General features: G+C 46.0%; 1 protein-coding gene across 1 annotated transcript in view; it reads left to right on the top strand.

Moving 5' to 3' along the window:
• The first annotated feature begins 310 nt into the window (after positions 1–310).
• The window catches only part of LOC122112343, a 90,268-nt gene continuing 66,630 nt past the window's right edge, over positions 311–23,948 (top strand). Inside the window, exons 1-4 of the mRNA XM_042685116.1 lie at positions 311–506; positions 1,507–1,583; positions 5,721–5,864; positions 8,293–8,516. Of these exons, the coding sequence (XP_042541050.1) occupies positions 311–506; positions 1,507–1,583; positions 5,721–5,864; positions 8,293–8,516 (641 nt within the window). The remainder of the gene's footprint in view (positions 507–1,506; positions 1,584–5,720; positions 5,865–8,292; positions 8,517–23,948) is intronic.

Genomic DNA, 23,948 nt, shown 5'->3' with positions numbered 1-23,948 from the left:
GTGTGTGTGTGTGCGCGCGCGAGCGCGCGCGCGCGCGCGCACGCGCTCGCGTTTGTGCCGGGTCCCATGCGTGGCCAGGGCCTGGGGTGGGGAGACAGGGTGCTGGATGGGTCCTTGGGGCCTTGTACGTGCGGGAGGCAGGGCACTGGGGCCGCGTAGGCCGTCCCGGGCGGACAGCCAGGCAGGGGGGCGCGGGGCTTGGGCTGCGGGGCGGGGCGCGGGGCGGGGCGCGGGGCGCGGGGCCCTGGGCGCGGGGTGGAGCGCCCCAGCTGGGCTTGGCGCGGGGCTGGCGCGGGCGCCCGGCAGCACCATGCTCGGCGTCGTGCACTTCCTCCGGAGTTTCTTCAAGGTGAGAGCCACAGCCCGAGACCCCCGCGAAGGTAGCTCGGGATGCTCCCCGCACCCGGCGCGGGGAGGGGAGCCGGCGGCGCCCGCCGCCGCGCCCCAGGCTTCCGCGGGGTCCGTCCCGGAGGGGAAGTACCGGGCGTTCTACTCAGTTGCTCCAAGTTTGTGTTGGCAGGAAAGGGGGGCGCGGCGTCGGGGGCGGGCTGGACGGCGCCCTGGCGAGGTCCCCGCCTGCCCGGCGGGGCTGGAGGGACACGGGGCCGGGAGCTGCGGGGGTGGGGGGCCGCCGGTGCCCGGTCCGGGGTGCTGGGCCGGGAGCTGCAGGGGTGGGTGGCCGCCTGTGCCCGGCCAGGGGCTACTCAGGAAGTGGTTGCTGTTGTTGTCACCTGGGCTGTGTGCGCCCCAGGGAGAGGCTGGGCTGGGGCCCATTTTGAGGAATGAGTGTCCACTGAGGCCAGTAAACGCGAACTCCGCCATGGGGCCGGCTCCAAGGCAGAGGCCGTGCCCCAGCCATGGAGGCCACCAACTCACCTGTCCGCACAGGGCACACAAGCTGGGCAGGGCTGCAGGGCCTGGGCGGCAGGGCAGTGAGCTGCAGGTGCCACCCTCCCCCAAGAGAGCAGGACTCTAAAAGATCAAATGCAACAAGAGGCCAGAAAGCATCCTGGACCTCCAGCAGCACAGGCCCAGAGGAGGCCATGTGGCACTGGCCCTGGGCTCTACCAGCCTGTCAAATATTTATTCGGCCTTGGAAGCAGCCAGAGTGTGTATGTCCCAGCCAGGCCCTTACTCCTGGAACCCCAGAAAGGAGTCCCCATGCCCTTTCTTGGCCCTAGAGGTGCAGAGAAGGGTGGGGTAAAGGTCATCTGCCCTGAGAGCTCTCAGAGAAAACTAGGAGCAGTTCAGTGCCCTGTGGAGTCCTTCCTCACCCCCTCTCTATGAATCACCTCAACCTATGGGCAACTAAGGGAACACAGATTCAGGAAGGGAGAGGGAAGGGCTCAGGCCATCCCAGATTGGGGGCCTTCCTAGGTTGGACCCTGAACTACAAAACTCCGTGGAATGGAATCCCAAACAGCATGATTTGGGGGGCAGTCACTTACCTAGCTTGATATTTATGTTCATAGTTAAAAATATGGGTGAACTTTCCACACCTTTCAGGTAATAATCTTATTATGCAACATGTGAATGTTTATAAAGACTGTCTCAGGACCTTGGTGGTGGCAACAGGTTACAGGGTGAGCGGACTGCTGGGAAGGATCTTAGATGGCCCTGCTGGTGTCTGAAGCTCATGAAATAAGTACAATGTGGCTTATATGGTTGTTGTTGGGTGTCCCTGGGCTACCTTCTCACCCACCCACGGACTGAGAAGTTTCTGGGAACTGAGCCTTTGGGAATGCCAAAGAAAAGCCACCGTCACATCCCCACCTGAGGCCTTCTACACTCAGGTCCCCAACACCAGGGGAGCAACCAAGCACTGAGAACCACTTCTGGCCATACAGGTCTTTCTTGTAGAGCCACCTGCAAGTGTAGGTCACAATGGTGTTTCTTTAGACAGTGGTTGTGTGGGAGGTGAAGGAAGTTACCACTAGCCATCACCTCTCAGGGCTTCCTGGACCTGACCACCTGATGATGGCCACTGACTGGGCCCAAGAATGTGCAGTGCCCCTCCCCCCGGGGATCTCAGAATTCCAAAACTATTAGCAAAGGGCCCTAGGTGTGATTTCTGCCAGGATGCTCTGCACAGTGCCCATATCTACCGTGGGCACATCTGGCACTGTGGCATCCTCAGAACATGAAAGCTGTGTGCAGAACCAGGTGCACCAGTGTCATGTATGAGGATACCACATGGGTGAACCACACAGACAGCCCGCACATTCTATGGACCACACAGAGCACATCATCTTTGCAATAACCCAGAAAATGAGCTGGAACAACATATCAAAAAAATACATCCCTAGCACTCCAGAGCTTCATCAGGCATTGTGCAGTGGCCATGGTCCATCATGCTGCTTTAAAGGAAACATCCTAAGATGGCTCAGACAGCGCACATTCCTGTTGCTGATTTGGAGCCTCCACTGAAGTGGGAGGTCCCACTTCTTTCATGGTATTTGTCTAACACCTGTGCCAAAACATCTGGGTAGCATGCTACTTGCTTCCTTCCAGATTTTTACCAGTAGGATACAGATTAGCATGAGGTGCTTTGGGATAGAAAGCCGAGGTCTCTGCTAGCTAAATGATGGCACAAAATCAATGAGCTGATACAAGGCACTAAAGGTCCACAGTGGCCCCTGCTTCTACTGATTCCTGATTGCACACACGCACACATACATAGGCATTCTCATATGTCTACATTCAATGCACAAAGAACTCTTGTGTGCACACAGAAGCATATTTATAATGTTCATATAAATACACACAGTGCTCTTAAACACATGCCTATACAGAAAGTCTCATGCATACACTTGCACACAGAAGCACACAATCAAGTACTCTCAGGTACATAGATGCCCACAGGCACACAAAAGGCATGTGCACACACGCACACACAGACACATGCAGCTGGCACTCTATGTACATTCAGGCACACCCAAGGCAATCCACATCAAAGCAGTATCTTCATACCAGAGCCAAGGATTATAGCAGGTTTGTTACAGGAAGGAGGTCACCTGGTAATGAGAAAAGCGGACTACTGAGCCTAGGGGAGTCCACTGGCTTTCTCAAGGACCATGGTGTCCACACACTGAGCTTCCAAGTTAAATAGAGATGTCAAAGACCTCTCTGCTAGGTTGATAGCGATTTCTTAGTCATTGAGGATGAAGTCTTCCTCATGAGTCAGTAGGTCGGAGTGGAGAGGATGTTCTAGAGACTTCCAGTTAGGCTTTCTTACCAAAGAGACCTTCCCATTATGGAGCAGGGGACAGGGAGGAGTTCTGCCTGTTTCTGAACATGTCTTTGTTATCTGAACACTCAGAAACGTGGGAAACTGGCACAGGATATGTTTAGGGTTTTAGTGGCTGTCATGAGGTATACACAGAGCCTGGTTTAACACCTGATGTGCCTCCACCTCCAGTCAGCTCTCATTCCTGGTGGTGAATTTTGGTGACCACTTTAACCTTAGTCCCCAGGAACTGATGTTAGCTCAGAGCCAGTGTTGGTAATTTATGAAAGAACTTGATACTTTTGCATAGGAGTTTGCGAAGATTCATAACTTATGACTAATATTATTGAAGATGGTCAGCTATGCAGTCAGTTTTCTGTCACTGTAACAATATACCTGAGACAGTTAACTTACAAGAAGAGGAGGTTTGTTTTTGACCAATGCTTTTGGAGGTTCCAATGCATGATCATTTGTCTCTGTTACTTTTGGGCCCAGGGAAACACAGGAGCCATGGCAGGAGTACATGGTGGATCAAGGCTGCTGTCTTCATGGCAGCCTTGAGAGACTGGGCCATACCATGCCCTTTGAAGGCTTGTACCCAATGACCTAAAGCTATCTTCTAATGGTTCTGCATGAGAGCACCAATCTGGGGCTGAGGGGCTTTGGAGGGACACTCCAGACCTAACCTCTTCATTCAAGGAACTGTGGCTCTCTCTAATCAAGTGGGGAATTAGGCAAGGACAAGAGTTTATTCATCAAATATTTAGTGAATAGCTGCTATGTGTCAGGCATTGTTTTCATCATGAGGATGATCTACAAGATCTAGTTGCTTTTTAATATTTTTTCAATATTGCATGTATAAGCGAGGACCACATCACTGTACCTACTAGTTCAGCCCTAGTAGCCCCTAAGTGATCTACCAGTGCCAAATAATGTCACTGTCAGAACATTCTGGTGCTGCTCTGGCTCTGGCACCTGGATGTTATCACTCCTTGTCACAGATCCACATTCCCCCAGGACTCTTCCCACCCATGAGTAAGTCTCTCATAGGGTCTCTGGCTGGTAGAGAATAGCTCTAGTTTACCAAGATGTTGGTGTTCTCCTTGCCCAACTATTTCTTGATGCCTTGAGGCTGGACATGTTTCCTCTAGATCTCCAGGGAATACAGTTAGGGGATGCTGAGAAGCTTGCTCTTCATCAGTCTAAACTCACACAGTATCACTTTAGACATTTGGGCTCCTTCAAGAAATCTTTGGCATTTTCATTTCATCTGATGGATCATCCTCTAGCCAAGGATTCAGAGAATTAGCACATTACATCCTAGGTTATATTCTGGCCGTAGAGGCAGCACCTTGACCCCTGGAGTACATCAACATGGCTACCCCAGGCTTAGCATGTGGCCCTCCATCTTTAGGCAGGCCCTCGGAAGAACCCTGCCCATCTGTTTGTCTACCTTTTGACTAGTGTATTGGGCACAGTCCTAATTTCTTAAAGAGGGAGCTGCTTCCTCCATGGTTTTCTTCTGATTGGTCCCACACCTATGCTGAGGCGAGAAAGGGGCAGGTGTGCAGCATGAAGAAGTAACCTGTGTGCAGGTGTTAACAGGCTTCTGAATGGCCCAGAGAAAGCAGTTCTGTAGGATTGTGACTCTACATCCCGCGCCCCCCCACCCCAGTAGATTTTCACTCCTGAGGAAAGGGGTTCCACTCCCTCCTAAATCATGCCAGAACTTGCATTCAGGATCAAGATCTGCTGACTTCAGACCCACCTGTCCCCACACAGGTAGACTCAGAGGCTTTCTGCAGGCTGAAGAGAAACTTTCTGTACAGTCATAGACCCCACTGCCTGAGAGTTGATATTCAGGGGCTAAGAACACTTTTTCTTCCCTCTCTTTAACCTGGCAGGGCAATTAGAAACAAAAAGCTCCTACCACCACCCTTGGATTCCTCATGTTTTATGTTCAAGGTTTTGTAGTTGGAGCCAGTTTTTCCAAGTAGACACTTGACTATGATTGATGACTTGATCAGAGGCTGGCCCTGCACACACGGGATGCTCAAATTCCATTTCTTACAATAGTTAATATATTGCCACTGTCTTCAGCTTCAACCAAGTAAAATAATCAGCGCCAGCCTGGAGCCACCCTTTCCTAACAATCTCTTCGTGAAGGATCTTGGTCAAGCAAACAAACAAAACAACTGAGAAGGCCTCCAGGCTCCCGTTAGGTGATGTTTTTGGCAGAATGAAGGGGAGCTTGCAGGCCCAGCTTAAGGCTGAGAGGTTAGTGTGCTCCTTAGCTGCTCCTGCATATATAGGCCCACATTTCTTTCTGACAGCACCACTCGGCTTCTCTTCATACCTGTAAATCTGTCCTCAGAGGCCACAGCCCTTGATGGGGAATAGAAGAGGGAGGAGCAATGGAACAAATTCGTCCTTTCTCTCTCTTCAAGATGGGTGAGGCCCAGCTGCTCAGTTATTTCGGTCTTCCCTCATTCAGGACTATTACTTGGGCTGCAGAGCAACAGATGCCTATGCACAACTGGCAGAGAAGGAAAAGTCCTACCAGGACCCCTTCAGTTTCTTATCCTTGTTGGCAGAGAGAGGTTCTAGACCCCAGGTCCTGGAGCATTTGTTGGTAAAAGTGAGGTCATCCACATGTTTGAACTCTTCTGGGCAAAGGTTGTGCTAGGAATCTGAGATCTGATTCATGGTCCTGAACCATGAAGAGTTTGTGTTCTAGAATCCTAGAGAGGTCATTGTTCCCAAGCATCAGAGGCAGGGAGAGCCAGAGCATAGGGCCAGCTCCTGCCAAGGGCTCTGCATATCTCCTGGCCATGTCTTCTGCCACTCTGGACTTGGTGATTCTTGGCTCTTTTGCTGTTCAGAAGCTCTGGGGTTTCATCTGCTCTACCCTGCCCAGCCTCAGCGAACGCAGAGGCCAAATGCCTGGGATATGGTCCCACTTGGGCAATGGTGGCAGGCCCTCCTCTGCTCCCTCATCTCAGCTGATGCAGCGTCTTCCCTGACTGACCATTCATCCATCTGCTCAATGGAATTTTCTCAGGCACCTTGGTAACCTGGACAGTGGCTGTACTTCTGAAGGCCCTGAAGAGTCCCTAATACAGAGTGCCTGACCTGGCCACGTAAGTGTAGTGATTCTGGAGATGTTCCTTCCTGAAATTTTCTCTTTAAACATGATACAGTCATCTGATTCTCAACAAAGGTGCCAAAAATGGTGTTGGAAAAGCTTATTAACCAATGTATAAGACTGAATCTATAATCCGGTCTCTCACCCTGTACATGACCTTAATGCAAGACAGGAAACTTTGAAGCTATGAAGGAATTTGTAAAACACTTTTAGATACCAGTATAGGCAATGACATTTGGAATAGAATCTCAATAGCTCAAGAAATAACAGTAAGGAAGGGGAAACAAAGGAGGAGATTACAATGCTTGATAAGAAATGTACTCATTATCTTGCCCATGTAGTTGTAACCCCTCTGTATAGTATTTTCACAATAAAAAAAAGATTAAAAAAAGAAGAAAAAAGGAGAAATAACAGTAAGAACTGAGAAATGGAATTGCATCAAATCAAAACGTTTCTGCACAGCCAAAGAAATAATCACCAGAGTAAAGAAGCGCCACAGAATGGGAAAGGATCGTTGCAGGTCGTCACTTGACAAGGGATGAAAATACACATATATAAAGAACTCAAAAAAATAAACCACCAAAAGAACTAATCTAACTAATAAATGGGAGTATAAATTGAACACATAGTTCTCAAATGTATAAATATAAATAATGAAAAAATGGTCAACCTGCTTAGGCATGAAGGAAATTAAGTCAAAACTACACTGAAATGCCATCTCCAGTCAAAATGCCTATCATAAACACAAATGCTGGTGAGGACAGGAGGAGAGGGAAAGGAACGCTTATACACTGTTAGTAGAAATATTAATTGGCCCACTCACTATGGAAATCATCTGGTGGTTACTAGAAAATAACAACAACAAAAACAAACTAAAAGCTATCATATGATCCAGCTATACTACCTCAGGGTATTTATCCCCCCAAATCAGAGCTTACCAAACAGATACCCATATCTCCATGTTTATCACAGCACTATTCACAACAATCTATGGAATTAGCCTTCATGCCTATCAATAGATGAACGTGTAAAGAAAATGTAGTGTATATGCACACACTGAAGTAATATCATTTGCAGGAAAATGAGTCAACTTAAAGATTATCATGTTAAACAATATAAGGAACACCTAGAAGATAATATCACATGTTTTCCTTTACATGTAGAATTTAGATCTTATGAGAGGGCATGAACATAAAAGAGAGCCATTTGGGGGGGGGAAGGATTGAGGAAGAGGAAGAGGAGGAGGGAAAGAGCAGGTGATGGAGGTGGGTGAATGTGAGCAAAATGTATACAGGAAAGAAAATATCAAAAGTATTAAAAATTAAACAAGAAGAGGATCGGGAAAGAAGAAAAATAATTGGGGAGGGGATGCATCTCATCGAACTATATTATACACATGAATGAAAATATTACAAGGAAACTCCTTTTATGACTAATACATGCTAATAAATATAAAATGTGTAATGGAAATAACACATATAAAATAATGATTGTACCAATTCAAAATTTAGCCAGTCCATACTGAAGTAGATTCTTGGACATTTATTTTTATTGTTATTTTAGAAGGTATATACTATATGTAAATGTATTTTTTCTTTTGGGTACCTCTAATTGCATAATTTAAAAATCAGCCAACTAGCATACATAGCAAGTGGAATCAAAGGATTTAGAGAAATCCTTCCTTGTTCTTGTGCACTTGACCCCTCAAGTGGTAACAACCTGAGGGCCACAGAGGAGCTGTGAAGCTGCCATTGATTCTGTGTCTGTGTCTCCCTGACCTGAGCAACACCTTGCAAAGAGGCAGGTGTCTGATTTGTCTTGACATCTAGGATGTGGATAGTCAGTGGCCAGTGTTCCTGCTTAAATAATAGAAGACCATCCACAAGCAGTGCTAGTATCAAGTGTGTGGACTGCTCCCTAGAGGCCTGGCCAGTGTGGCCAGGGCTCTGCCTGCACCTGCTTGTCTTGCTGCGGCTCTTCCCTGCATCGGATGTACATCACAGTGGGGCAGCTGGTCAAGGCAGTTGCTCCTGGCTCCCAGGTGCCTCTATGGGCAGCCATCATTAGTTCAGGACCTCTCTCTTCTGGGGCCTCTCTGAACAAAGGAGAACCGGAGGTCAGACCATCAGCCCTGATGGCCCTGATGTAAGGAAGGCAAGGAGGGGCACTTCCCACCCTGCCCCCTGGGCACAACTGTGTTAACTAGATGCAAATACCGATGAGTCTTGGCAGTAAACCCCTGTAAGTCCCTTCCCACCTCAGCTAGTTCAGAATGCCATGGGCATCAGCCATGTTTGTACCGAACAGGTTGAGTTTTCGCTGGAAGCACTAGCTGTTTGTGTTGTAAAGCTTGCCTGTGCTTGGAACATGGTGGTCTGGGAATAATGCATAGGGCTGGAAGCTGCACTTCCCATGGCCGGTTATGTTAGTGATGGCCCCAAGGTCCTGTGCTCTTCCAGGGAGCAGTGCTCAGCCTTTATGCAATCCCTTTACCCTCAGGGGAGTGGGGAAACTAAATAAGATAATGCAATCAAGGGAGGGCATGCTCATTGCCATGCACAGAGAAGCACCTTTCCATCCCGTCGCATTGATTTTCCTCACAACTTGTGGAGTTCAGTGGAAACTGTCACTAACACTTGGCCATGGAGACATTGCTCACAACTGGTATGGCTCTAGTGTGTGTTTTTAGTGGGGGAGTATGGATGTGGGGCTGGTGCAGGATCAGGAGCCTACAGGTGGGGTTTTCCTCCCTTGAAGACCGAGGCTCTGAACTGAGGCTGGAAGCAACTCAGAGGTAGCCTATCCACAGTATGGAGTGTTGCTGGGTGGCAGGAAGGAATGTAGTTACACATGCCAGCCAAAGCAGAGCTCCAGGGAGTCAGTCCCTGAGACCAGCAGACCCTGGACCATTAGACTGCACAGTAGTCAAAAGTTCTCTGTAATCTACCCAGTGGCAGGACACAGGCAGATAACATAAGAGGGCAAAGGGTGGGAGCTAGAGATCCCTTTCTTGCAAGATATATGGTGATGGTTTCTTGATGTGTACACATATCAAACCATCAGGCTGTGCTTTCTGGCATTCAGTTTATTGCCTGTTACTGATGCCTTGACATGTCAGGCCTGTCTCTGGCCACCAACAGGCCTAGCCTGAGATCTATGGGCCAGAGACCTTTCAGAGAACCTCCACTTCCTAACAGCACTCTGTTTTCCTCACCCCGCCTTTGTCCTGGAACCAGGACATTCATGGACAGCAGCCGACAGCAGAATGGAAGCCCAGTCTCAATTGGAGCAAGTTATTCCAGCTTTGGCAACTGAGTGCCTGAGGGAGGTGTCTTTAAACCAAGCACTTCCATGTGTCATCCCTGGGACCATCATTGTGAAAGTGGTGGGGAATGTGCCCTTATCCATGATCGACCAGTGTCACATAGGGCCGGGCTTCCAAGAGCCACTAGTAAGCTGAGAGTCAGGGCAGGGACGCTGGATATCAGGGCCCTCAGCCCTCCTATCTGTAAAATGGAGGTGACAGTGGTTCATCTCTGTAAGACAGCAATGAAAGTTAAATGTACCAGTTTTGTAGAAGGTCATTTCTTTTCTTTTTTCTTTTTTTGTCAGTTGTGGGGCTTGAACTCTGGGTCTGGGTGCTGTCCCTCAGCTCTTCAGCTAAAGGATAGCGCTCTACCACTTGAGCCACAGCGCCACTTCTGGCCTTTTCTGTTTATGTGGTGCTGAGGAATCGAAGCCAGGGGCTCATGCATGCCAGGCAAGCACTCTGCCACTGAGCCACATCTCCAGCCAGTGGAAGGTCATTTCTTATCTGACAAGCTTGAGTGCTCTCTAGCTCACCACCAGCTTTTCCACTTCCCTATGTGGCTAGCCCAAAGGGGACATGCCCAAGGCAGGAGCACATGGGGTGCTCTGTTCCCCAAAGTCTGCCCTGCCCCTTCTCTGGGTGTGAATTCTGGAATGTGTAGTGTGTTGAGTGAGTAGTCACAGATGGCAGATTGGCTTAGAGAAGGTATGGCCTCTACAGGAACACAGGATGGCTGAGAAGGCCACTCATTGTGAGGCTATGGCGCCTCTGTCCTTTTTGTCCTCAGGACGGGGTGGTGGTCATGCCTTCCCCACCGCCCTGCTAAGAACTGGGCCCAAGTGAGGCCTCGGGAAGGTGTGGGTAGGGACCAAGCTTCTGGGCAGGGGCTTCAGGCTGTGGGGTTGAGGTGGTCACAGTTGAATGGAGACTGAGGTGCAAGGAAGCCAGGAGGAGGTGGGGAGGGGGAGCTTTTCAGCAGGAAGGAGAGGGAAGGTCACTGGAGGACACAGGGACGCGGGGAGGCAGGAGGAGGCTGCAGGCTCTTGTCATTGCGGGGAAGTGGAGAGGCACAGTTGACCTTCTGTCTCCTTGGGGGACTCAGCATTTGGGACTCACCACTCCTGCACCTCCACAGAGACCAGCTCCAGGGAGCTCAGGTCTTTTAGGTAAGGTGGCGTAATCTCTGCATAGAGCCTGCCACCTCTCCATCCTCTGTAGTTGACTTGCAGTATCTACCACCATGTAAGCATGGTAGAAATCGTCAGTTCACTAGTTAGAGGATAATGACAAGAAAAAGTCTTTACATACTTAGTACAGGTTTAATCCTTTTCGTATAGCTTTGAGCTGGGCACTGGTGGCTCATGCCTGCCATCCTAGCTACTCAGAAACAGTGACAGGATGACAGGAAGATGGTATGGAGCTGAGTGGGAGTGCCAGTCTCACCCACTGCTGTATAGTGGTACCCCATGCCAAGCACACTTTTCAGCCTAGACTTAGTCTTCTCACTTGCTTCCCAGGGATCACTCTGACTGCGTGAGCTCCAGATCAGAGCGAAGGAAGGAGTCTCCACAGGCATTCCTCCACATTCATTCATGGGCAGCCTTCCTGTGCCCTTGTCAGGTGGACCAGTCCTGGTCCACTCATGTTACAGGTGCTGTGCCTTTGCTGGCCTGGTTTGCCCTTCCAGCAACACACGTGACAAGCTGCACATGGCTCTGGCATCTGGGTGCATCTATTTCTAGGAGCAGCCACTTTTGTTTTTGTCTTTGGCTCTCCCCAGGGTCTGTGACACAGTCTATTCTACAGAGGGAGGGGGCTTGGTTAGAGAGCAGTGCACAGGAGAAGCACCTGCATTTTTTCTAGTTCTGTGAGAAGGCCACACAGGCCCCAGCAGGAACCCAGGAACAAGGAGGCCATGGGGATCAGCAGGTGGACTGGAGAGCATTGTCCACAAGAGATGAAATAGTGGTCTCCGTTTGTCTTGAAGGACACACAGAGAAAGCCAGGGTATCAGGGCAGCCGGATGTGAATCCTGGCCTTACCTGTAGCTGTGTAGCTGTGTAGAATGGAAGTCGCAGTCCTCCCGCATATCAGAGAGAATATCTTCTGCTCTGCGTATTTCTCAGGGTCAGTGAGAAGATGGAATCTGATGATGTGTATAGAAATAACTTGAGAAGGAAAGAAATATGTCCAAATCAATAGAAAGCTCTCACGTGCAATAGAATAGAATAGCTAGAATAGAATAGAATAGAATAGCTAGAATCCTAGCTACTTAAGAGGCTGAGATCTGAGCATCGAGGTTTAAAGTCAGTCCTGGTGGCAAAGTCCATAAACTCTTATCTCCAATTCACAAACAAAGTGCTAGAAAAGGAGGTGTTGCTCAAGAGGTAGCGGGCTAGCCATGAATGAAAAGCCAAGTGGGAGTGCATGGTCTTGAGTTTGAGCAATGCACATGCAGATGTGTGTGCACGCATGTGCACACACAAGATATAGCATAACCATATAAAATGAGTAAAAAATAATAGAATGTTTAGTAACATGAGAAAATGTCCACAATCCAGATGTATGTAAGTTAAGCATATAGACATGCATTTAATATCATACTCAGTGCGCAGTGGATTCCCCTCATGATCACAGCGATGTCTACATACTGCAGCTCACTGCACAACAGCAGAAGAGCGCATTGTTTTGCATATTACTAACCCAGGAAAAGACCCAAATTCAGAACTGGAAATGCAGCTGCTACTGTACACATGCTGCATCCTTGTGTTAATGATGAAGAAAAGATAAGCCAGCCTAAGCCAGTGATTGTCCATATGCTGTTAGGCTAAACAACACAACAAGCATGTATGGTATGAGCTGTAATTCCATACTTAAACTGTACACACTAAAGTACAGGTACATTAATGTATTGTCAATATGGGTCAGGTCCTGCTCCGGGTGCTAGAGGGTCTTGGGTACCACAGGCTGAACATGCTGCCATTTGCTCTGGCAGAGATGGCAACAGTACACATTCATCCCGTAGAAGGAGGGATGAACCCAGGTCACACCCTAAGCACTATCTCCACCTAGGAAATGGGATGGGACCCCTAGGGAGGCTGGGGCAGACCCCAGCATAGGTGTGGCCAAGAAGACAGAGCTCCTACTCCACACACTCCCACACTTCAACTAGGGCGGGGATGGATCATGGGGTCTCATCTCTCCAGCTCCATCTTGCAGAAATGCCATTGCTGGCAGGCACTGTTAAGAAGTCAGAGTTCCCCTTCCACACTCAGCCCCAGACACAGAGTGCAGGCTAGTATAAACACATCAGGCAAGAATCCTGGGGTCTTTATTGCCCCCCAATATTTCCATGCCAAACAGTGCTCACCAGTTCAATAGGGATGTCACTGATATAAACAACCCTTAAAATTAAATTATGAGGCTGGGAATGTGGCTTAGTGGTAGAGTGCTTGACCAACATGCATGAAGCCTTAGGTTCGATTCCTCAGTACCAAATAAACAACAACAAAAAGCCAGAAGTGGCTCAAGTGGTAGAGTGCTAGCCTTGAGCAAAAGAAGTTCAGGGACAATGCTCAGGCTCTAAGTTCAAGCCCCAGGACCAGCAAAAATATTTAACTATCAAAAACACAATAAAAAAATAAAACTGGGCAAAGAAATGTATCTAGACACTTATCCAGAGAGGTTATAACTGTGACCAACAACACAAAAACACTCCACTAATTATTAGGGAAACACAAAAGTATGTGAAATGCCACTCATACCCACTAGCATGACTGTAATAAAATATAAACTATCCACAAGCAAGTATTGGTGAGGATACAGAGAAATTAGTATCCTTATATATTCCTGGTGGGTTTATAAAGGGTACATCTATTTTGGGAAAGTTTGGCAGTTACTTAGAACATTAAAGTTGCCACACAACCCAGCCATTCCACTCCTGTTCATTTACCAAGAGAAATTCTCCACATAATGATTTGTAATGTGAATGCCGAAGCAACGTATGAATCATAATTCCTGAGGTTTGTACATGAGTACCCACAGCAACTTTAAAAAGCTGTGAGCAGCTCTCATGTCCTTGGAAGATCAACACATTGTGGCATACCCATTCAATGGAGTACTGCTGAATGAGAGCCTAGGCTGGCAGCAGGCTATGCGTTGAGGGGCACAGGGGAGTGGATGCTAAGAAGTATGAGGGGTGTTTGGGAGGAACAAAAATGCTCCAAAATGGACTGTGTATGGTTGTATGATCTTCGGAGTGTATTTGATACATTTAATTACTTCAAATTTGTCATTTGTTTGGTATATGAATTATCGCTCAGTAAAACTCAAAAAGTGAGCAAGTGCTGGGTTCTAGTAGCTCATACCTGTAATCCTGGCTACTCAGGAGGGTGAGATCTCAGAATCATAGTTCAAAGCCAGCTTACTTAGAAAACTCTGTGAAACTCTTATCTGCAACTAAACACTAAAATTCCAGAGGTAGAAGCATGGCTCAAGTGATAGAGAACCAGCCTTGAGAGAGAGAGAACAAAAGCTAAAGGACCATGCTCAGACCCCGAGTTCAAGCCACCCCCCAAAGCAAAACAGTGAGTGAGAGCAGCAGATGAAGGAAACATGTTTCTTTTTCTGCAGAGACATGGAATCAGCCACCTAGGCAATGTTTCTCAAATATCTGTGTCTTTTTTTTTTTTACATTTTTTATTGTGAAAATACAATATAGAGGGGTTACAATTACATGGGCAAGGTAATGAGGACATTTCTTATCAAGCATTGTTGCCTCCTCCTTTGTTTCCCCTTCCCATCCCTTTCCATCTCCCACCTTCCCCCTTCCCTCTCCCCCCCCTACCAAAGTTGTAAAGTTCGATTTTCGACATAGCATCTTGTACATCTCATTGTTGCAATGGGTCCACCTGTATCACTATTTAAACAATCTGTTTTTTTCCTAACATATTTATAAGATGATTTCTTTATTGCTTTGTATGTTCCTCCCCCATGGTATTACCACTATTTTCACTGTATTTGATGTTGGTATAATTTGTGGAGGGGAAGGGAAATATCTATGTCTTTAACAAAGCATGTGATTGGCTATGAAATAGAAGTCATGTCCTATGTCTTCATTGGAGGAACTTAGCGTAGAAGTCAGGGTTTAGCTATGAAATCACCTGGAGTGTGATTATTAAAAACATCTCAGAAGAGAAAAGCCTTTGTGGATATGGAGAATTGTGGGAAGATACAGGACTGGTGGCCACATGGTCTGTTTATCAGGCGCCCTGCCAGGTAAGTGTTCTCTTCGGCAGCCTGTTAGATGCTGAGGTGCTCTTGTTGCTGCAAGTTCGTGTCTTGCATGAAGTGGAATCTCTTTCCTGTTAATAATATTTTCTTACCACTTCTAGTGCAGCAATGATTGCCAGAATGGCACTCAATCTCAGAAATGCGATTTTAAGAAATGCTCTGGATTTAAGGTTACCCCCCCCACCCCCACAAAAGCATGTGTCAAGAACTAAATCGAAATTGTTTAAATAGGGATACAGGTGGACCCATTACAACAATGAGATATACAAGATGCTATGTTGAAAAACAAACTTTACAACTTTGGCGGGGGGCATGCGTGAGGGATGTGGGAGATGGGGGGTGTAGTGGGGGAGATGGGAGGGCAGGGATGGTAGGGGACAACAAAGGAGGAGGCAACAATGCTTGATAAGAAATGTACTCATTACCTTGCCCATGTAATTGTAACCCCTCTGTATGGTATTTTCATAATAAAAAACTTACTTTAAAAAAAAGAAAGAAAAAGAAAATGCAGCTGTGTTGGGAGCTGGGGCCTAGTGAGCTGTTTTTGGATCATGAAGGATCCACCCTCGTGAATGAATGAGTGAATGAATTAACGTCGATCATCAAAGGGTCCAAGACTACCAAGATGATCCTGGGCTTGCCTGTCTGTCTCCTTGCCTGTCTCTCGCTCTCATTCTCTGTTTGCCCTTCGTCATGGGGTGGTGCACCAAGATCTTCACCGTAGATGGTCCCTCATTTTTGGCTTTTCTAGCATCCAGAACCGTGGGCCAGTTAACATCTGTTCACAGGATAGGTTACTCAGTCTGTAGCTTGATTACGGCAGAAGACATTCCACAGGAGCCGCTCCTTGTCCTCACTGCTTTCCAGATGGAAAATCTGGTCCTTCAGTACTGAGTGATATATTCCCAGCCAGTTCTATCCTCATGGCCACCTAGGGCAGTATCACCTGTTCATCAAGTGTCCTCTGCATCTCTCAGAACGAGTCTAATTCCTCTTTCATGTCATAGGTAGGAAGCCAAAGATTTTTTTTTTCTACTTTAAGTCATATTTTATTCCCTAGGGCTATACAAGCCAAGCTCCCCAATCATCTTGGGGTTTTTCCCACTCTGTCACCACACTGATGAGATGCACCCATGCTTTCCTCAAGCCTGGGGGAGTGGCTGGTCTGTGCAGGGCTGGTCTGTGCTGCGCTGCTCTGTGCAGGGCTGGTCTGTGCAGGGCTGATCTGTGCAAGTGTGGTCTGTGTAAGGGGCCTGTGCAAGGCTAGTGCTCTACCACTTGAGCCACAGAGCCATTTTCAGCTTTTTCCAAGTAATTTATTGGAGATAAGAGTCTCTGACAGATTTTCCTGGCCAGGCTGGCTTCAAACCACGATCCTCAGATCTCAGCCTCCTGAATAGCTAGGATTACAGGCGTGAGCCACCAGTACCTGATGAACTGAGGAACTTTTTCAGGGATGCACAGAAATGACATGTGAAGAAGTGTGCTGGTGGTAGGGGTTAACATGGGTTGGGATACAGTCCATACATGTATGGACATGTAACATGGGTTGGGATACAGTCCATGCATGTATGGACATGTAACAGTGAAATCCTACCCCCTCATATAACTGATAGAATCCCATTTAAAAACAAAAACAAAATACTGGGGGCTGGGAAGGTGGCTCAGTGGTAGAGCGCTTGCCTTGCATGCATGAGGCCCTGGGTTCGATTCCTCAGTACCACATAAGCAGAAAAAAAAAGCCAGAAGTGGCGCTGTGGCCTAAGTGGTAGAGTACTCACCTTGAGCTGAAGAGCTGAGGGACAGCACCCAGGCCCAGAGTTCAGGCTCCACAACCAGAAAAAAAACAAAAACAAAAACAAAACACCCAAAACCAAAAACCTGCATCTGCTATAGGGCCTAGTTGATGAGGTCTGGGCCTTCTCAGGCAGAATGGGCTCACTCACCCAGCACCAGGCTGATAAATACAAACACTACATGGCAATGCCTTGGTCAAGAATGGACCTTGAAATTTTCCTGTTGCCAAGTGATCTCACAGTCATCATAAAGCCACCTGCAGAGTTTGTGGTGACACAGATGGAATTATCTAGCCCTCCCAGTCATACCAAAGTAAAGCATGTACAATAAGGTACACTTCCTTTCTAATTATTAATTTTTATTGTTGTTATAAAGATGATACAGAGGGTATACCATTTCATAAGTCAGGTGATGAGTACAATTCTTTTTGGACAATGTCATACCTTCCTTCACTCCTATTTTTTTCCTAGATGTACAGTTCTTAATACCCAGTAATGATAATACAGAACTTGGTATTGGTGAATATATTTTCTGTACAATTTACCATTATTTACATATGGTGCTATTAATAATTTAAAAGTTTACTGTAGCTTAGTGCCCTGACTCAAGCCCATAGTCCTAGCTATTCTAGAGGTAGCGATCTGAAGATAATCATTTAAGGTCAGCTCAGGCAAGAAACTGTGAGTCTTTACTTCAGCCAGTGACTGGCTGTGGTAGGTCATGCTTGTCATCCTAATTGACAAGGGAAGTACAATGCCTGGTCACCATGCACATGCTTCCATCCCAGTGACAAGGGGAAGTGCAAATACAAGGAATGCAGATGGGCTGGCTTGGGCATAAAAGAAGACCTTAGAAGGAAGCAACTCCAGAAGGGCTTGTTGGGAAGCTCAAGTGGTACAGCAAGCGTGAGGCCCTGAATTCAAACTCGAGTACTGCCAAGAGATAGATTTCATTGTAAAGATGATGTGCCACATTCCTCCAGTAGCAGCTCCCTCACCCAGAAACCTGGAAATGAGTGACTGACCTACATTATCCAGGTCTGCATAAGCAACTCTGACATTCACCCAACAGTGAAAGTATGGAAGGATGCATCTCCTCTGTCATTAGACAATATGTGACTGTCAGGAAAGTGGTCACTTACATGGTAGAAAACACTCTCATAGCACAAAATAAATTAGGCTTGATACTGCCTAAAGTTTCTTTCTGTAGAGGTCCATTATTCTGGGGTCTGGGGCTTTTATTCTCAAATACAAAACCTTGAATTTTCCCAGTTAGAGCCATACCAGAAAATGTAATCCTCCTCAGAAAAGGGCCCTGATGACCCATGAGTTCTTCAGTGCAATAACTAATCAAATGATGCTTTATTGAATAAACAAAAGTATTAGAGAAGGTGGGCAAGGGAGAAAGCAGGCAGGCAGTTGGAATTGAGGGAGCCACGTCCTGGGGAACTGACTGAAGTTGTGAATCAACACAATCTATTTACAGCAGTCTATGAAGGGTAACTTTTGTTCTGAGGTAGATACTTCAGAGTTGGGATTGTGGGTCACATGGCACTTGTGCTAGTAGAAGTTTCATTACTCTCACGAGTGGCTGAGATAACATACTTATCAAGAACAAAAATCTGTTGGAGCTCAACGTTTTGGAGGTTCCAGTTTAGAGTCCTCTTGATTTGGGCTGTGCTGGCAGGAGCCTGTGGTGAAGCAGGGACGCTTGCCTGATAACTAGGAAGCAAAAGAGGAAGGGCCGGGGCCCATTGCATCCTTCAGTGACCCGATGACTTGCCACTAGGCACCTCACTTCCCAGTCGCATCTCTCTGGGGGCCTTTGGGGCCCATGTGCCACACTTGTTTCTTTTGAGTTATTAATATATACTGACTACAAGTCCTTTGCTACATGTGTGACTTACACATATTTTTTAATTGTTTATCTTTAAGTAGCTGTACGCAAGAGTTTCAGGATAACATACCAATTTATCCATGCAATGCATCTTTATTTATTTGTATTATCTTTAAGCAGTTGTACAAAGGGATTTCAGTTCAACATGTCAGTTTGTGAGTACAATGCATTTGTGTGTGTGTGTGTGTCTGTCTGTCTGTCGGTCTGTGTATCAGTCCTGGGGCTTGAACTAAGGGCCTGGGTGCTGTCCCTTAGCTTTTTCACTCAAGGCTTGTGGCCTACCACTTGAGACACAGCTCTATTTCTAGCTTTTTGGTGATTAATTGGAGATAAAAGTCTTATGGACTTTCCTACCCAGGCTGGCTTTGAACCACAATTCTCAGATCTCAATGTCTTGAGTAGCTAGGATTACAGGCATGAGCCACCAGAGGTGGGCAATACAATGCATCGTGATCAATGTCACCTCTTTCATCCTTCTCTCAGTTCTGTTTTTACCTATTGTACATTGAATCTTATGGCTGGATATACTTTCTTCATTCATTAGCCTCCATCCCCTTGACCTCCCCCAGCTTCCTGGTACTCATTTTGTTAAACTACAAGTTAGTTGTTCAAAGGAGTACATCATTGCCGTTCTCTCCCATGTACACCATACGTTAGACAATATGTTTATACATATATGCATATGGCACCATATGTTTTCATATATGTTTATAATTTAGATCTAACTTCCACATATTTTCTTTCAGCTTGTAGTTGTCCTTTTATTCTCTGAGTAGCATTTTCACAGAGGTTCTACATGTTTAAGAAATCCAATATATCAGTTTTGTCCTTTATAGATAATGCTCAGTAGAATATCTAAAAACTATAACTAGCCTCCTGTGTTTTTCTTTAAATTTTATTCTTTTGTCGGTCATGGCGCCTGAACTCTGGGCCTGGGCGCTATCCCTCAGCTCTTCAGCTCAAGGTTAGCACTCTACCACTTCAGCCATAGTGCCACTTCCAGCTTTTTCTGCTTATGTAGGTACTGAGGAATCCAACCCAGGGCCTCATGCATGCAAGGCAAGCACTCTACCACTGAGTCACCTTCCCAGCCCATTTTGTGTTTTCTTAATGTCGCATATTTTAGTAGCTTACATTTAGATCTGTGATTCATTTTAAGTTAATTTTTGTATAAAAGGTAAAAATTAGAATATAGAAATATGATTGATTTTATATCTTATTATCTTGATGAACTCACTTATTAGTTCTAGTTTATGTCTACAAGCATCTTGAGATTTTCGACATAGACAATCATGCATCTGTGAATATGACAGTTTCATGATATCCCCTTGGTATACCGTTTATTTCTTTATTGCCTTATTGTATTATATAGGACATCCAGTGTGATATTGAATAGAAGTGGTAAGAATGGACATCTTTCACTTATTTCCAATCTTAGGAGGATAGTGTCTTGTTCTCTCACTGTTGAGCATGGTGTTGTTGGATTTTCTCTACATGTTCTTTATCAAGTTGAGTAAATTCCCTTCTGTTCCAAGTTACTGAGAGTTTTTAATTATAAAAGGATTTTGAATTTTGTCAAATGCTCTCTCTAAATCTATTGATATAGTCCTATAGTTTTTTTCTCTAGTATGTTGGTATGATGGATTACATCGTCTGATTTCTGAGTGTTGAATTCTTGCTTGCCTGGGAAACATCCTACTTGATCGTGGTGTATAATTATTTTTACATACTGATGGTTTGACTTACTAATATTTTGTTAGGGCCAAAAAATTGCATCTGTGGTCATGAGAGATACTGGTCTGTGGCTTTTCTTCCTTATAACAACCTTTTCTGATTTTATAATGCTGCTTTATAGGAAAAATTAGAAAATGTTTTCATCTTTTTCTGTTTTCTGGATCACAGATAATTGGCAACATTTGCTTTTTAGCTGTTCTGTAGAGTTTATTGGTGAAACCATCTGGTCCCCATGCTTTCTGTTTTGGAATGGTAGAAATCATTAACTGAATTTCTTTAACAGTTATAGGCCTATTTACATTAAATGTTTTTCTTTGTGTGTGTATTGGTGCATTAGCCTTATGTCTTAAAAGGAGTTTCCATTGATCTAAGTCATCAAATCTGTGGGCATAGAGCTATTCATCATGTGCCTTTATTATCCTTTTTGTCAGTGATATCAGTAATAGTGGCTCTTTTAAGCGTTGAATCTTCCTTTTCATTTAGCTCAAAATATTTTCTAATTTCATCTGTGATACAGTGTTTGAAGAAAGGAAAAACAAAACAGTGAAACAACAATAAAATTCTTCCCCTCTTTCTGAGTGTTACAAGTCCTAATACCTCCTCCTCCATCTAGCAATAGATACATCCTCCTCAGGCATTCTGTCTCCCCACGCACACCCTGAGATCCTGAGCTGCCAGAGATGAGATGAGACACTAGCTTCAGTGCTCTCTCAGGTACTTGTCCTCTTCCCCATCCACGTGCTTCTGTGGACTTTGACAAGTCCTCTAGTCGTGATACCAGCATTTTGTCTGGACTACATTCAGTGGGGCAGGCAGAGTGGGGTGTGCCGACCTCATCTGTACCTGGAGCTGGAGCCTCGTTGACTAGCTAGCTAGTTCCCTTCCTTGCCTTTCCTTCTCTTTCCTTCTTTTCCCTTCCTTTCCTTTCTCTTCTATTCCCTTCCTTTTTTCCCCATTTTTCTTTCTTCTTCCTTCCTTCCCTCCCCTCTCTGTGTCTCTGTCTCACTGTGTGAGACAGACAAACTCTGTGTGTCTGTGTCTGTCTGTCTGTCTGTCTGTCTGTCTGTCTGTCTGTCTGTCTCTCTCTCTCTCTCTCTCTGCAGTACTGGGACATACGCATGCTAGACTAACATTCTGTCACTGAGCTACATTCTTAGTCCTAATGTCTTTTGCTTACTGAGAATTGTTTTTTTTTTTAACAAGACTATGATAAAGCTAACCCAGAATAATATGAAAGCATCAGGTGGTCACCTACTCAAAAAAGATTGATCTTTATTGACATAGGGATTGGTTATGACCTCTTCTATCTTAAAAGACATCTTTGTTCTTTGCTTGCAGCATCCATCATTTCTCACCAACTACTCATTCTTCTTGTTGGGGTCCTTGTCATTCCAGTTGATCTCCCATCTTAAGTTCCTTTTCCCCCCTTCTCCTTCCTTCCTTCCTTTCTCTTTCTCTCTTTCTTTCTGCTTTCTTTTTTTGTGCCAGTTCTGGGGCTTGAATTTAGGGCCTTGGCAATGTCCTTTACCTTCTTCAGTAAGGCTGGTGATCTACCATTTGAAACACATTTCTGAGGCTTCTTTCTTCTTTCTTTCTGCCTTCTTTCTTTCTGCCTTCTTTCTTTCTTTCTTTCTTCCTTTCTTCCTTTCTTTCTTTCTTTCTTTCTTTCTTTCTTTCTTTCTTTCTTTCTTTCTTCTTCCCCTTCGTTCTCTCTTTCTTTCTTTTCCTCTTCATTCTCTCTTTCCTCTTTCTTCTCCTCCTTCCTTCCTTCCTTTCTTCCTTCCTTCCTTTCTTTCTTTCTTTCTTTCTTCCTTCCTTTCTTCCTTCCTTCCTTCCTTCCTTTCTTTCTTTCTTTCTTTTGGCTAACTGGAGATGTGGCTCTCAGAGGTTTTCCTACCTGGTCTGGGTTCTAACTGTAATACTTAGATCCCAGCCTCCTGAGGAGCTGACACTATGGGCAGAACCACCAGCACTCAGTCTTCTTTCTCATAAAAGGCACCTTGCTGGTTCCATGTCTTAACATGTGTACATATTGAAGGGTCATTATTTATCTTACCATGAAGAACATATTACAAATATCCACTGGAGGGGAAAATACGAGAAAAGTGTCTGATTTGAGGCTTTGAACAATCTGGTAACAGAGAGAGCCAGGAAAGTACAGTGGGAGGCCCAACTTGCGGTTTGGAAGCTGCAGAATTATCTAGGCAGCCATGGGAAGGTGCCTCTGGCCAGCAGCAGTAAGGACTGAGGGGAGACTTGCCTAGTGTTGTGATCCCAGAACTGAGAGCCAGATATCATGTGAATAGGCAAAAAGGCCTTGGGGATTCTGCACCTATCAGCTGAGTGGGATAATCTTCTCCTTGCCTAAGTGGGGAGTTGCCGTGTGATAAGCAGCGTTCTTGGTAGGCAATCTAGAAAGGTGTCTGTTGGTGCCTGGTACATGGTGAATGAAGGAACAGGCTGTGTTCAGAAGTAGAAAGCATCTAGGAAGGTACCAGGCGGGCAGGGGGCCTGCAGGGCAGCAGGAAGGAGCTTGTGCACATCTGCCTTGTCAGAACTCTTTCTTATTAGAAACAGCCAAATCTTGTTGAGCCAAAACCCTTCGGTAAGGGTTTGGGAATAATGTTAGAAAGGGAGAGAGTCCAGCATGGTTTTGTGGTTTCATTTGTCGACACCAGGGCCCCGAGGCTTTGGCTGGGAGCAGCACCACTTCTTGGATATCAGCTGTAGACTGTGCACATGAAGGGGCTGAGAGACCATTTTGTGGCGATTCAACCTGGCAGAAGGAACTCACCTGGTGTGAGGTGGCCTGCAGCATCCAGGACACTCTTCTTTTTACCTCAGTGGGCACATTCATGGAAGGGGAATGTGGAGGCCAGTGCTCAACGCTCCTCAGACCTGTCCTCATCCATTGCTGTTGCTCTGTGTCAGGACTTCATGGAGAAACATCGCTGGGATCATGGGTCTGTGGGACCATTCCTATCATGGGTACTGCTGTTTACCCCATTGTGGATTCCTTACACCAAAGGGGTTGAATATTGGCGTAAGATACATCAACATTATGGAAGAGTTGATACTCAGCCCTCACAATGAGGTAGGATTTCTAGAAGGCCTGAGTACAGATGGAGGAATAAACATCTAGGTTGGAAAGGCAGCCATGGGCACAGGACATGTAGAGGCATGGATGGATATTGCTGTGTCTGAGGAAACAAATTCCAGGAGCCATAGCTCCGAAAGCTGTCCAGGAGAAGGAGCAGGGAAGCCCTTGTTCCTTCCCTCGAAGCATTGTGTTTAAATGATTCTTTCCTTCCATTCCTATGTCCCCCTCAGAATGACATAATTTGAGGAGAATGAGAGTCAGAGAATTAACCTCCCCAAAGCCATCAACTATCAGGATAGAGCCAGGATAGAAATCAAATTCTTCTCTCTTCTGTCTTCTAGGAAGCTGAAAGAAAACCTTGTTGCCAAGTTTCAGAATGCATTGCCATTCAATCCTGAGCTCCGTTAGACAGAAGTACCCTCAATCCCATGCTACAGGTGTGGCACTG

This window comes from Dipodomys spectabilis, unplaced genomic scaffold, assembly GCF_019054845.1.
Source record: "Dipodomys spectabilis isolate Male_0828 unplaced genomic scaffold, ASM1905484v1 ptg000094l, whole genome shotgun sequence".
NCBI classification, from domain to species: Eukaryota; Metazoa; Chordata; class Mammalia; order Rodentia; family Heteromyidae; genus Dipodomys; species Dipodomys spectabilis.
This window is presented reverse-complemented; position numbering and strand designations above follow the sequence as displayed.